The following is a 15,374-nucleotide window of genomic DNA, read 5'->3' as shown; positions in this document are numbered from 1 at the left end:
AATCCAGAGAGGTTCCGAGGGCTATAATGAGATTTGAAAATTTCATTTAACTTTAGACCTTAGGGAAGTTCTGATAACTTTTAAAGAGATCCAGAGAAGTTTTGAAAACGTCCGGTCCTTGAAATTCCAATAAGTTTCCAGAAGTTCAATAAACTGCAGAGAGGATCGAAGGGCTTTAGGGAGTTCCTAAAACTTCAGATCTCTTCAGAACTTCAGAAAGTTTCGAGAAGTTCCAAGAACGGTAGAGGAGCTTCGAGGAATTCCGAAAAGTCTCGATAAGTTCCAAGAAGTTCAGAGAAGATTCAAGAACTTCAAAGAAGATTCAAGAACTTCAAAGAATACCCGAGTACTCTGGAGAAATCCCAAGGACTTTCGAAACATTTCGGGAATTTCAGCATTTCTTCACGAAATCCAAATGCCCAAACTGTCTTCTTAATTCCACCCATATGGTTTTGTACAACTTTAAGATGCTTACGGAGCTCGTGCTTCATTATAGCCCAGTATTATTAGATCGACTACAACTCCGGTGTGTTTGGGGGATCGAGATCAATCGGCACGAAATTGACCCCATTCATCTTGTACTACTCCAGAACGTCCTTGGAGTAATGACAAGAGGCTGGATCCAGCCAAAAAAAAACTCACTTGTGATATTCAACGCATTACCGAACACTTTTTCTTGCACTCGCTTGCTTCCGATTGACAGTTAAACGTTCTCCGAAACGTTTTATGACACGAGAAACAGTAGATCGTTGGATTCCCAACATCTTTCCGATGGCTCCGTGCGCATGATGTGGGTTGTTGAGATGAGTGTGCAAAATGTTATGGAGCACGCGTCTCTATTTTCAAAACTATTAGAAATTTCACGATGAAACTCACGCAGTGTAAACAATACACGCTTAGGCCATCCCACACAAAATTTCATTAAAATTAACCCAAAGGGAACACTGAAAATAAAATTCGTTATTTTCTGCAACGAAAAGGATTTGTACATTGTATGAAGCTAGTTTCGTTAGAACTGCCACACTCGCTATCTCTACACCCAACCAGCGGTCCACAAGTGTTGGTTGTGGAAACCGAAAAATGTGGAGTGTGTTAGTGAGGCTGGGTAAAAATAACTTTATCAATGGAAGGAATAAATATGACAAAAAATAAAAATAGGCTTCAGACCGGACTCGACTCATGAACCTTGCAATCGTTAGATCTGTGCTTTATCCATCGCTCTATCTGTGCTATGAGAAATGGTAAAGCTAAAGACAAACAAGAAGCACTCATGGAGCGGTACTTCGATTTCTCTTGCTTTTTCTGCTGCTTGCATGTATTTTTTTTCTCTAACATAAAACCACCGCGACGAGTAATTTGATTTATTGTGGTAGCTTGCATGTATTGGTCAAACCGACAATCTTTCTACAAAAAAAATATCCCATCTCCAACACACAATCAGCACTTTAGGAGACAATAAGCGAAGTTGTTGGTTTGATTGTACGAAGATGAATTTGTATATTATACGAATAAGGCGTAATATTGACATTGCGCCAGATGACAGGAAAAACGAATGTTTCGTACCATTTATGAAAGATGTGTTGTATGTCCGATATTCATTTTGACGAAACGGTTTTCAGAGAAATAACGAAAACACATTTTCAGTGCAAAATGTTACAGGTTTTTTGAAATGATGCAATTTAACTGTGGACACCCTTTATCCCGATCACTCTGAACGTAGACGTAGACTACAACCGGCAACATTCGTAGCGAAATTGCTGAATGGTGATATCGACTCTCCTCGGCTGCCCTCCATGTTGGACTTTCGTGCAGCTCAACGCCTTCTACGACACCGGTCATTCATACAGGACAATTTTCATCGAACAACGAACCGCTATCGTCAATGATTCAACCTTTTACGTTGGTGCAGAATTTATTTGACTTCCGCGAAACATCTAGCCATTTTAAAAATAAAATTACTAGTGCGTCGATTTTGTAACTGTTTAACCGTTGTGACAAGTTCAAATTTTTATTCATTAAGATCACAGACGACAGTTCACTTTTTTTTAAAATAAATACATTATCAGGTATAATCGGCTTTTGTTTGCGATGGAAACAAATCAACGTTGCACTTGTTGATGCTGATCGCCAGGAAGTAACGAGAACACACACTCTACATTGAATCCACAATCAGCTGCAACTCAGCACAATCAGCGATGGACTAATTTTGCATTTTTACAGGTGAAAATAGGACTCCGCTGCTTGTAATCCAAATTCGATTGCGATAGTTCATTTTGATTTAGTTTGCGATTTTATCAAATATCAGGAGGACAATTTGCCTAAAAAAATACGTGTATCCTACATTAAACGCTTTTACTGTTCTTCAATTCGACTTGTTAGACAATTTAAAGTTCTTTGACTATATGTTTTTAGTATTACTTCTACGTGAAGTCAACGATTTACATAGTTGAAGATGCTAATGTCAAATAACAGACTGTAGTGGTAATTTTTATACGATAGATGGAGTAGATGACATAGAGTTGATAGTTCCGTTAGAGTACGGCAGTGTGAAGATTGTATATAGATATTAGAATAGCGAACTAGGACAACTTTTTAAGGAAGGTACAAATCGGTTTTTTCATCTCTCTTTACCAAACTCCCCCTTTGGAGAGGGATGGTGAGGGGTGTACCCCCCCCCCCGCCCCCACTGGCAAAAAGAGATGAAAACCGACCCGCTCAAGTACCAACTGTGTGTTTGAAACAGTTCTACCGATTTTTACCGCACTTCAATTGTTATTTGAAGGAAGGCATTCAGTCGTAGGTTTGGAAATTGCAACTATTGTTTACCCCTACCACGATATGTGCTCCTGTCATCGTCGACTAGACGATCTCGAGGGAACACGGGTGAGGTCCATCTATCGTATAAAAATTACCACTACAGTCTGTTATTTGAAATTAGCATCTTCAACTATGTAAATCGTTGACTTCACGTAGAAGTAATACTAAAAACATATAGTCAAAGTACATAACTCTGGATGGGAGCATACCATCAATTACTGTCAATGGTCGAAAGGTACAGTAGCAACACCTACCCCACCCGTGTCCCCTCGAGATCGTCAATTCGACGATGACAGGAGCACATATCGTGGTAGGGGTAAACAATAGTTGCAATTTCCAAACCTACGACTGGATGCCTTCCTTCAAATAACAATTGAAGTGCGGTAAAAATCGGTAGAACTGTTTCAAACACACAGTTGGTACTTGAACGGGTCGGTTTTCATCTCTTTTTGCCAGTGGTGGCGGGGGGGGGGGACACCCCTCACCATCCCTCTCCAAAGGGGGAGTTTGGTAAAGAGAGATGAAAAAACCGATTTGTACCTTCCTTAAAAAGTTGTCCTAGTTCGCTATTCTAATTTAAAGTTGTTTTACTTTATTTAAGAGACAGTTTGCTCTACATAGAATTTGGCCAACATAAACCATTTCTATCACAAATATCCTGCCCTGAATGTGTGTCAATGAGTGAGTCACCTAAGCTCAGATTTCTGGACTTCGTACTCATAACTCCAACCTACGGACCATTTACGATGATTTATGTTTTGATTATTCATATTCCGCTGAATCCAGCCTCATATAGAACAGTTCCTTTTTTTATTGAGTACGGACCGCTTCTAACCCATAATTATCGTGCTTTATATTTTCGGTTGTTTACGAAAAGACGCAGAATGTGAAACCATCACACACATTCGTGCAATTCAGTTTTGATACAGATTCCATCTATCCCCCCCCCCCCCCACTTCCTTGTAAATGTATGCCGAACACCATCATCAATTAACTCATCGCCATAATGGAAGTACCACCGAATCCTCCTAGCAGTCCGGTCCGTCATATTCACCTCGTCTACCTTCCGACTTGCGATGATAAGTTCAAGTGCAGTCACCACCGCCGCCCAGAGCACGACGGCCGTCGACATATCGCGATGGTGGTGAGTGGTGAGCGTAAATAAACACAAATCTATGCGTCGTCACCACAGCCAGAAGCACACCATGGGCGTTTGGACAGCGGCGAATTATGAATTGCGCAAAAGATAAAATGCCACTACACCACCAGCCAGTGTATTCCATTCGCATCCTCTATAACTCGTGCTAGTAGGTAGATAGCACAGATAGGTTGGTAGGATACCTGCTTACAAGTAGAATAGGATGAATGGTGGTGGTGGTGGTGGTGGATCACATATACAAACCATTCAATGGACCACCATCGACTCGTGAGACGCGGAAATGCTTCGCGAATGAACGGCCGTGACAAACACGACGCAGCACGGTCGAACAGCTAATGGTATTTAGTGGTGGTGGTGGTGGTGGTGGTGACCGACCGACGGCTCTGGCTCAGACAACGGCTTCAGCGCAAATACATAAGGCAAATCACACGCTGCCTAGTGGGTTTACTCAGTTGGATCGCGATTAGGGGAGGAAAATGCCGTAGCATTATTTGTATGATACTATTAGAAAAGGAAGATGTTATCGAAAAACATTCGAACGAATTTACGTTTGATTGAGATGGTTGGTGTTGATCGCGATTTTTAGTTGGCTTGAAAACCCACCTGAACAACAATTAATCAAACTTTAAGTAATGATCATGCGTCCCCATTAAATTTATTTATGTGTCTTCAATCAGTGTAGACCGTTCTACAATAGTTGCCTTAAGTGCTTTTTTACAATTTAACTAAGTTTAAAAATGTGTATACACTGGAGTCGCTTTTTACGCGGGTGATATGTCCCGCGTAAAAAAAAACCGCGTAAAAAAAAACCGCGTAAATTCCGGAATCCGCGTAAAAAAAAACCGCGTAAATTCCGAAATCCGCGTAAAAAAAAACCGAGTAAAAAAAAACCGTGTAAGAAAAAAACGCGTAAAAAGCGATATACCGCGTAAATTCTGAAATCCGCGTAAAAAAAAACCAAAATCCGCGTAAAAAAAAACCGCGTAAATTCCGGAATCCGCGTAAAAAAAAACCGCGTAAATTCCGAAATCCGCGTAAAAAAAAACCGCGTAAAAAAAAACCGTGTAAAAAAAAACCGCGTAAAAAGCGACTCCAGTGTACATAGGGGAAATGGCTCTAATGTTGACCTAAGGATCTAAGATTGGGCCCATCGTTAAATTCTATTATCTATCAATTTTATCTAAATGAACGCGTCATTGGGACGGTACTTATGGATATTGTTGATCGCTATTGAAAATTTAGTCAATTGCTGAATTTATGTATGGGCCCAAATTAGCCGAAATTACATCCATTTCCCCTATAGTATGTAATGAGAAAATAATGTTATTGCACAACTTGCAGATGACGGTGTGGTTTCCGTAAGAGGTCCACGTGCCGTGGACTTGCAAGGACCATTGCAAAGTTCCTTAGATAACTTGTCTTCTTGGGCTAGGAATCTAGGGATCGAATTCTCGCCGCAGAAAACTGAACTGGTAGTGTTTCCACGAAAGCGGTACCCAGCCCAAATGCAACTTAATCTTTTGGGCAGAAACATTACTCAATCATTATCTTCCAAGTACCTTGGGGTCTGGTTTGATTAAAAGTGCACTTGGAATACCCATATTACGTATTTGAAACAAAAATGTCAACAGAGGATCAACTTTTCTCGAAATAAACTCTGTAACAACGCATGGAAGTCGAATAAAAGCTTCTCGACATACCTTAACCAAACACCATGTTGTGGTTGAATAAATTCTCCAGACTTGTGTGAACAAAGCCTGTACAGAAGTCATTATTAAAAATTGTACAAGTATTATTAAGCATGCAGTTGAATAAAATCGTCAAAAAGTCGTTTCTTCACAAGGGGATTATTTGTCGGGTATCCTACCTACCCTCTTCTAAGATCATTCTCTAGCTAATAAATTATCACAATAAAGCTTCATGTTAGCATTTCCAACCAACTCTGAATTCGGTACTTTTCAATAAATCAGAGCATTAAAATGGCCTCATCTAATCGGAATGACGTATGAGACAAAGTTGTAGGAAACTGGATTAACTTTTCGAAAAAAAAAAACAAACTGAAAAAAACACAAATTTTCGCTGAATCCCGAATTCAATCATTATCCCATAAAAAACTGGAAATAGTAAAATATCAACGATTGAGGAAGTTCATTCAAGGAAATCTATATCTCTATGAGTCGGTTGGAAGCTTGAAACACGGTTTGAGCAACAATCAATACGAAACTATCGATTTTAAATTGACTCACTACTTGACAAGCTTATTGGTCCCAAGCAAATCGATGAATGTACCCCATTCTAGACAAAATTCCAGTACTACACTATGTTTGTTTTGATTCGCTTTGAAAGTTTGACAGATAAAATGAGATAAATCTTGGCAATTACCCAGTGCAGCGCTCTAGTCAGTGCAGCGCTCTAGTCAGTGCTTCACCACCGTTTTTTAATAGCTCACTTGGTAGTTGATCTACACCAGTTGCTTTGTTGTTCTTCAGCCGACCGATCTCATCTTCAACTTCTAACTAACTTCAACAACAACTAAAAAGATCAAGGGCCCGTAGCCTGTCGTCTTCTGCGCGTGCTCCAAGGTCTGTTGCCGTGCCACCTTCGTTTTCTGCTGCTTCACCGTTGAGGTGCTCGTCGTAGTACTGCTTCCACCTCTCAATCACCTCACACTCGTTCGTGAGAAGGTTACCGTCCAATTCCTTGCACATATCGGTTTGCGGCATATAGCAACTATTTAGCTTCTCGTACAACTTCCGTGTGTCGTTTACGCGGTACAGATTTTCCATCGCCTCGCGATCTTGGTCTTCCTGCTGACGCTTCTTCTTTCGGAAAACCGAGTTTTGTCTGTTCTGCGCTTGTCTGTATCGCTCCACATTCAATCTCGTGCGATGTTGCAGCATTCTCGCCCGTGCTGCAATACTTCTCCTCTACAAACAGTTTGCATTCGCCGTCAAACCAGTCATTTCTTCGATCCGGGATCGCAGTTGCTAGTGCCGCTACAACAGTACTACCTATGGCGGAACGGATGTCCCTCCAGCCATCTTCAAGAGAAGCTGCGCAAAGCTGCTCTTCCGTGGGTAGTGCAACTTCCAGCTGCTGCGCGTAGTCCTGGGCAACTCCGGCGTCCCGTAGTTGCTCAATGTTAGGTCGCGGGAGTCGTCGAGAGTTTTGAGCGCATGCATACTGCAACTAGGTAGTGGTCCGAATCTATGTTCGCACTGCGGTTCGTGCGGACGTTGAAAATGTTGGAGAAGAATTTCCCGTCGATTAGATAGTGATCGATTTGGTTTTCTGCGTGTTGGTCAGGTGATCTCCAGGTGGCTTTCCTTGCGGGGGAAAAAGGTACTTCGAACTACCATACCCCGAGAGGCTGCAAAGTTCACGCATCGTTGGCCCGTCCTGCCTGAGCGTTCATGTCACCGATGACGATTTTGACGTGGGCTACATGTATTAATTTTCAAGTGACACAGATGCGTCTTTTCAACTTAAGTACATTTGAAATTTTAATTATTATTTACAGTTTTTAGTCCTATTATGCCTGTTTTAAATTATGATAGCAGCGCTGTTTTAAATCTTTTAAGGTTCAAGCAGAACGATGCGCAACCAAGTGGTACTCGTTTACAATGACTGGGTTTGGGGAAAACATTTATTTCATGAAAAAAAAAACAATAAAATTATGATTTGTACATTTTCAAAGGTTTTTATGGAGAGTTGGAAAATTATTTATTTCAAAAGAGGCGTAAAGTAATATCCTATCGTTTGGAGTATTTGGATTTTTATTTCATCTATAAATGACAAAGTTATAAGCGTTCAAAACCTAACACTACTTCACCACACAATTTTTTGATTTGCACCCCAGTATAGTCAACAAAGACGTAGTTCTACGTCTAAAAAGGCTTTGGGGCTCATTGTCTCTAGGAGCTTAACGGAGCCGACGGAGTAATTTTTTTTTGTATGTACATTTAGGGGATTTGAGTTCTTTATTTTTCTTCTTCTGCATCGCTTCGTACTCCTGTGAATATGTCAAGGCCATGTTTCATTTCCAAATGAATCATATTTATTGAGCATTTTTGTATGACATTACAAATACATAAAGATTTAAATAAAATAAGCAAATATATCCATAAACGAGAGTTTAACGACGTGATCGGGGTATCATCCAGACCATTGGTGGGAAAGTTTACCTATCCAGGATACAGTTCGTTTTGGGTATTTGTTTATTATGGAAGACTTTACTTTCTCCAGAATCATGAATAACTAAATAACGATCAACAATAGACATATACTCTTCTCGGCAAAGTTGTTTGTGACAAAATTTCCCATCTTAAAGCTGAGGCATTCCACGAAGGTTCGCAAATCGATCCTGACCGATCATTTCCAATTACGCTGAAACTTTGCACAGTTGTTCCTTTTTAGTAAAGGCGCCATTTTGTGCTCTCAGTTTTTCATATTGAATTACGACTACTTTTTGAAAAGGGCCTGTGTAAAAATAGTACTAATGAGTTTAAAAATATATATTGCCGAAACGCTTTGTTCGATTGATTTGGGGTCTAGAGCAAAGTTGTAGATATTATTTTCTCAATTGTGTTAAAAATATACACTGTAAAAAATTTCGTTTGTATCAATGAAAAAAATTATATTTATTATTAAAAAAGTTAATTTCTCAAAAAGTACATTTTCGTTTTAAGCCTCATTGAAGCTCATACTGTTTGCTACTAACTGGCAAAATTTGGTGATGGTAAACTCAAAAACAAAAAAGTTATGGTTTTTTGAATATTTCACGATTTTTACATTTTCATTAAAAACACATTTTTTTTAACCGTGTATATTTTTTCAAGAATTGCATTTTAATTTTGCACAACTTTTCCGAAGACACCATAGCAATCAAGCAAGCCGTACAAAAATGTACTTTTTGAGAAATTATTTTTTTTAATAATAAATATATTTTTTTCATTGAAACAAACGAATTTTTTACAGTGTTTATTTTAAACATTATTACCAAAATAATATCTACAACTTTGCTCAAGACACCAAATTAGTCGAACAAAGCGTTTCAGCAATATAAATTTTTTAACTCATTAGTACTATTTTTACACAGGCCCTGTTAGAAAAGTAGTCGTGATTCAATTTGAAGAACTGATAACACAAATTGGCATCTTTACTAAAAAAGAACAACTGTGCAAATTTTCATCAAAATCGGAGCCGACAAATTAAAAAAAAAAATAAAAAAAAATTCGTCAATCTGTAGAGAATTGCTCAGCTGTATTAAATCAACTAATCGTGATTTCTGAGAATTGATAAAAAAATTAATGAAAAAATGGAACATCTAACAGGTCACGGCAATTTCTTCTCATTTGAATGTGTAAAAAATATAATAGGGATGCGTTGCATTAAATGTTGATGCATTAGAAATGGATGTTCAGATATGACTATGAAAAATGCACTTGTTTCAAAAATTCCACTGAGCTAAATTACTTTTTTCAGAGTTGCCACTAAATCTTTTTTCCATCCATGGCTATCATTAGGAGGGTGAGTGCCCAGATTTCCAGACAAGATATTATTTTGGGCCACCCTAACATACATACAACGGTAACCCACCATATTAAATATACACGTTTTAGGAGAAAATAAAAGAGTATTGCTATCGAAAAACCACTCTGTTATGTGTTTCAACTTACCTCACTGTATGAGGTAAGATGAAATGAAACATGCCATTAATATATCCTTAGAAAAATGTATCTAGAAGACGCTTTCACAAAACTTTTTATTTGAAAACATCCAGTTTATGTCTAGATGAAGTTTCCATTGTGCTAAAAATCTCGTTAATAATGCAATTTAAAAAATTTCATTCGTGCTCTTTTGCTAACTAAGAAAACATAGATAGAACATATATTTTTCCATGTACATCTTCCCAGATATCTATGGAAAAAACTACAAGGGACAGCCCTATGGGGTTGTACGCAATGGTGACGTAGAACTACGTGTTCTTATATAATAAATCATATTTGCTAACTGCAGCAGGAGCTTGTGTTTTGTGTAGGAATAGGAATTTGAGCGAGGTTCTCTCTGTTTATCCCAACAAACATTTTGAGTTGATTAACAGCTGAAAAGGCCATTTTTTAGCTGAAGAAGTTTATTTTTGCCTGAATAAGCTCTTATTCAACAATTAATGTTTGTTGGGATACTCTTTAGTATGACGCGCTTGACATAGATGGCCGACAGAAACTCACGAAGAGCTACTGATTCCGATCAATAGCGGTGTGGCTTCTTCTTCCTTCTATGGATGCTCATGTGGGCTGCAGCTCGCTGTTTGCAGGCAGCTTTTCGTTGTGTACTGGAGAACAATGTTCAACGCCACGTGCCGAAAGCACTGCTGCTGCTGCTGCTGCTGATGCCGACGACCGGACATCACCACACACGATAATTGGAACTGAATCCGATCAGCGGTTGAGGCCTTTCGTTGTGTACCGGAGAACACCACCACTCACCACGCGGTGATTTAATAAACACCGTTTGTTGAGACCGGATGAAATTCAACTGTGAAAACTGTGTTAGGGAAATCGCTTTTCGCAGGCAATCGGTGATATTAAGATCACCGATATCATAGCAACAGTTGCACATTTGTGAATTTTTCAATAGTGACATTTTTAGAAATGATAAAGTTTTAAATTTAACAGATGTGTAGGAATATTTCTGATTGATTGGTGATAAAATTATTGAAATTGGTCCAGGGACAGCTGAACCAATAACGTTAAAAATCTTTCATAATTTTGTTACATGTTCCATTTTAAGTTTTAACAAAGTGTACCCCCATATAGAAATCAAAGACGTAGTCCTACGTCAAAAAACTGATTCCCTTGGTTTTAAATATTTTTTTTTTCCAATATTTTTAGAAAAAATCATAAAGCCAGATAAAAAATGCTTGTAATCTTCCCCTCAAGCAAAACATTAAGTAATATCTCCTAAAGAACCATCATCTCCCATTTAACCCAGCCTAATTCGCATCGCAGTAGATGACTCCAACAGCAACGTAAAGCGATCAGTTCCGTCGTCACAAAACATAAGCAACATTGAAGAATCGGAACCAAAACGGCAGTCAGCACCGACAACAGCAGCAACAATCAAAAACAGAAAACACAAAACCAAGCAAAAGAGGGGTTTCCTCCTCCTCCTCTTCTAGAGATATGGATGCGCGCGATGAGTCGGGGAGCTCACAACGCAAATAAAAATGGTCTGTTGGGAACGGGTTCCGGAGAGGTTTGGCGAGGGGTGGGGTGTTGGGTGGGGAAGCAGGTTGGCCGTGAATATGATTCGGCGGCTGACTCGGCTTGTTCGGTGGTATTGGTGGGCGGCTCGTGTTCTGAGCAGCGATGTGTATAGTTCTATCCCGGCAGTACCGATTCAAGCCGTTCGCCAGAAGAAAGTGAGAATGTTTACATCCCAACGCCGTTGTCGTAAATAGGTAATGTAGGGCTGCTGTGCTTAGAGCGACGTGAAATGTTTTGATTCTGTGTTACCAAGTGAGTGTGGTTCATTACGGTGTTAGGGAAGAAGAGTGACTATTTAGTAGATTGCTAGTGGTTTCACGTGTTTTGTTACGTTTTCGAGGTAACTTGTAGGAAGTGAACGATACGCGTGAAGGGTGAAGGTTGATTATGAATTCAATGTCAGTTGATGTAACCGAGAAGCAAGCGAGAGCGAATATTTTGGGGGGTTCCATCGCCGTAGTCGTAGTCGTCGTCGTCGTCGGTCGGTCGGTGGGCCGGTGAGCATGTGTTGGTTCGTCACAGAGCGCGCGCTTGTGTGTGCAGTAGAGTTCTAAGCCGCTTCTAAGCAGAGGACTGTGTTTGGACGTGAACTTGTGATAAAAACCTTCCACTCGTGTGGTGGTTGTGGGGGGAACGCCACTATAGGCATCCAGGGGAATGTGAGTGTGTGCGTGCGTGTGTGCGGATGTGTCTGTCGGTCTGTCTGCCTCTCGAGTTTTGTGCAGTGAGAGTGAAGGAAAAAAGGCACAATTAAGAACGAGTGTAAGTGGCCTAAAGACCTATATTTGAGTGAGGTTTTGATTATTCCCGAAAATTCAGTGTAAATAGGCCCGGGATTGGCGCGTTCCCTATGCGGGATGATAGTGAAAGTGACGGTTACTGGTATCGACGATTGCCGGAAGATTCGATTGCAGACGGATTGACAGGCGTGTTCAAATTTCAAGTTCTGGAATAAGTAGGCAATTTTTTGCTTTTCCTTTTGCAACTTTTTGCAGGTTTCGAATTAGAAGAAATACAAACACAGTGTTGTAAAAGTGAATCGAAGGGGAACCCGTTTGCGTATGTATAAGTGCGCGTGTAAGAAGCGAAGAATACGACCAGCAAGAATGAAATTCGCGATTATTATTGCGAATTTATAGAATTGGGCCTACGGTAGTGTGCGTAACGAGTGTATATTTTTTATTTTATTCGCGAATTTTGCTTCCTGCTGCTGCCACTGTCCGTCGTTTGTATATGCAGCAGCGCGAGTGTATCGCCATTCGGAAATTGTGCTGAAATTTCCGGCTCATAGAGCAAATTGTGTGCTATTTCTATTTTCTCGTGACTGTGGCCATGACTCCAGAGTGATGGAGGCGCCACCTTCTGTTCCATTGTCACAGTGTTAGTTAGCGTGCATGTGCAACGAAGACGATGATGGCCCGAAAGTGCTACAGCTGCCGCTGCTGCAACCCAGCAGCCGAGTGACATCGAGTAGCGTTTTTGACACCACCCCCATATCCCGGAAAGTCGCCCCCTATACATCGGCCACCCCACCTCGCCCGGACCAACACAAGTGGACCTCGAAGCTACTGGTGTAAAATTTCCCAAGCTATTTTCGGTGTATGTACCATCAATCGGTTGCACTTGTGCTCCTTTTTCCGACCTTGAACTATATATTGCAATCTGAACTTGTCATCGTTTTGCTGCTGCTGCTGCTGCTGCATCTGTTCCTGTTGCATCCCGGGAAGTCAGAGGCTCTCCTGTGCGCATATTTCGGGAACGACCTGCATACCAGCTAGTAGTGGATGCATCCATCCAGCGTTTGTGCTTATATGTGTCTGTGTGTGACCGTGTAAAACTGGTGACCGACAATCTGGGTGGTTTTCGGAGTGCATCCTCACTGGCATTGGCCAGCGCTGCTACTGCCGCTGCGGCCCGAGAATCTCGTTGTCATTCAGTCAAGTGCTACCTGATGGAATCGGGCTAACTAAAAAGTGTCTCGCGTGCGTACTCGAATCGTTAGTACAAAGATCCAAAGTGTTCAACCCAAATCCGTAGCGAAATTTTGAAAAATCTCCCCCCTACAACATAACGTAGAGCAAAGTGTTCAAATCGAAGCAGAGAAAGTAAAAAAAAAAGCCAGTAGAATTATTTATCGTTAACCCGTGAAGCTACGAAGAAGATTCTGTGAAATTGCGAACCTATAGTAAGAAAATAAGTGAAGCAACCATGCACGAAGAAGCCTCATCGACGGCCAGTTCTTCCACCAAACCGACCAACATCATCTACGCTAACATCAATGGCGGAGGGGGTGGCGGGGGTGGCAGTGCCATATCCGGCGGGGGTGGTGCAACCCATCTTAACGGAAATCTCCTGATAACAACAACACCAACCGTCCAGGACGCATCCTCTTCCCTGTACGAGTTGGTCCATCAGCAGCAGCAGCATCATCATCAACAACCTTCTTTCCACCAACACCATCACCATCAACAACAACAACAACAGCAGCAGCAGCAGCAGCAGCACCATCAACAGGTCATGACATCGACCCAACCAATCCATTCAACCAAAATCATCATCACCAACCAGCCCCTAATCAGTACCACCACCACAACTAGTCCGGTAGAGGTTCGCCCCATACAGCATCACACCATACAACAACAGCAGCAGCAGCAAGCCCAACTCCACCAACATCAACATCACCTCGTTCAATCAACATCGTGCTCATCGGGCAATGCTCCGACTTCCTCCGGAACGACGACTACGACTACTACCATCGTCATCAACACGGAAGAGTCATCCCCGTTTGACGCCGCTGCTGCTGCTGTTTCCATTCTGGATTCCGAACCCGGAACATCCACCGGACTGATGTCCGACACGGTGGCAGCGGCTGCAGCCGCACTGATCGATCTGCATCCGTCGTCCTCGTGCAGTTCGGCTTCACCCAGTGCCGGAAATATTGGTGGTGGTGCTGACGTGGTTCACCTACAAGAACTGGGAGTAGCAACGACGACCACCAGCAGCAACGGAACGGCTTCAACATCGTCAACATCGGCTTCATCGTCAGCGGAAGGAGGAGTGGCGCTGCATGAGCCCATCGAAATTAAAATTCCATCGGAGGGGTCCTATGCCGAGGGATCCGATGGTGAGTACACATTTTTCCTTTCTATTCTGATTGTCTTACATTTCAAATGGGTACTGCGGATAGCCCTGTTGCTGCAATCGTTGTGATTGCACTGTGGAGATGATTGTTGTTGTTGTCGACGAAAGTTCTACGCCTGCGGGATTGGGACTGCGACCAGGTTGGCTCAGATGACATGTGTTGTGTAATTTAAGATCCTAGGCTAAGTTCTAGTTAAGATTATCGAATTGTGCTCTACTGTGTGAAAATATTGCAATCAAATGTAAAACTGTAAAATGTAATGTTATGGCAAATGATGATATAAATTAAGGATACTTTTTTTATTTCTCAAATTTTAGTGGTACAACAAACCTTTTCCACGTGGAAAATTTAATTAATTTTTCTTATTGTATTTTGCATTTGAAACTGGACTATTCCAAAGTGCGGAATCGCTAATAAAAAAGTGCGCTTTGACGTTGTATCGTGTCTTGGTGTCTTCTGTGCAGTTATTCCTCATGAATTAAGGAATAAGTGCGCCCACCGACATGATTTAACGTAAAAGCGCACTTTTATAAGCGTTTTACACTAAATAGGAATTATGCAAGTGAAAATGATTAGTAATTTCCCAGTTCTTCCGTTTTTCCAGGAATTTAGGATATTTATCGATTGTGCTGTATGCATTTAAATTAAGGATAAACCGAATGAGATTGAACAGCAGCAGTCTCAAGCAGCATTTTTTAAAGATCTTGAATCTGGTTTTACGTTCATCAAATTTGTTTACCTACGTTACAAATTCGCTCAAAACTCTGTACTGAATTTTAATGGATTGCTTTCAAACATTTCCCTGAAAATCAGTTCCCTTCTCAACGTTCTTTTCTGAATTCTCTTATAATAAATTAGAGATTTTCACTGGGAATACCTTGAACACACCAATCCAAGAATTTTCTACAGAATAATAAAAAAAAATCTCAAATTTATTGAATTTAAATTTATTTCTCTCTAAGAATTCACTAAACTTCTCTCCATTTGC

General features: G+C 40.8%; 1 protein-coding gene across 5 annotated transcripts; it reads left to right on the top strand.

Moving 5' to 3' along the window:
• The first annotated feature begins 11,402 nt into the window (after positions 1–11,402).
• LOC135697551 (uncharacterized) lies at positions 11,403–15,053 on the top strand. 5 transcript variants are annotated; one of them, XM_065217309.1, is made up of 2 exons: positions 11,403–11,438; positions 12,240–15,053. In XM_065217309.1, exon 2 carries the CDS (start codon positions 13,453–13,455, stop codon positions 14,452–14,454), a length of 1,002 nt encoding a protein of 333 aa, XP_065073381.1. In that variant the 5' UTR covers positions 11,403–11,438; positions 12,240–13,452; the 3' UTR covers positions 14,455–15,053. The 5 variants fall into 5 exon arrangements, with proteins under 5 accessions (XP_065073381.1, XP_065073379.1, XP_065073383.1 ...); XM_065217307.1 differs by having other exon boundaries at positions 11,413–11,496; XM_065217311.1 differs by lacking the exon at positions 11,403–11,438 and adding an exon at positions 11,541–11,584.
• The last annotated feature ends 321 nt before the right edge of the window (positions 15,054–15,374 follow it).

The sequence above is a fragment of the Ochlerotatus camptorhynchus genome, unplaced genomic scaffold (genome assembly GCF_037179485.1).
Source record: "Ochlerotatus camptorhynchus isolate MF236.1 unplaced genomic scaffold, CSIRO-AGI_Acam_v1.1 ptg000074l, whole genome shotgun sequence".
Classification (NCBI taxonomy): Eukaryota; Metazoa; Arthropoda; class Insecta; order Diptera; family Culicidae; genus Ochlerotatus; species Ochlerotatus camptorhynchus.
Note: the sequence above shows the minus strand (reverse complement) of the source record. Positions and strands in the feature narration are given on the sequence as shown.

What these genes read in the sequence shown, in the direction of transcription:
- LOC135697551 (XM_065217309.1), top strand. Translation starts at nt 13,453, where the DNA reads ATGCACGAAGAAGCCTCATCGACGGCCAGTTCTTCCACCAAACCGACC.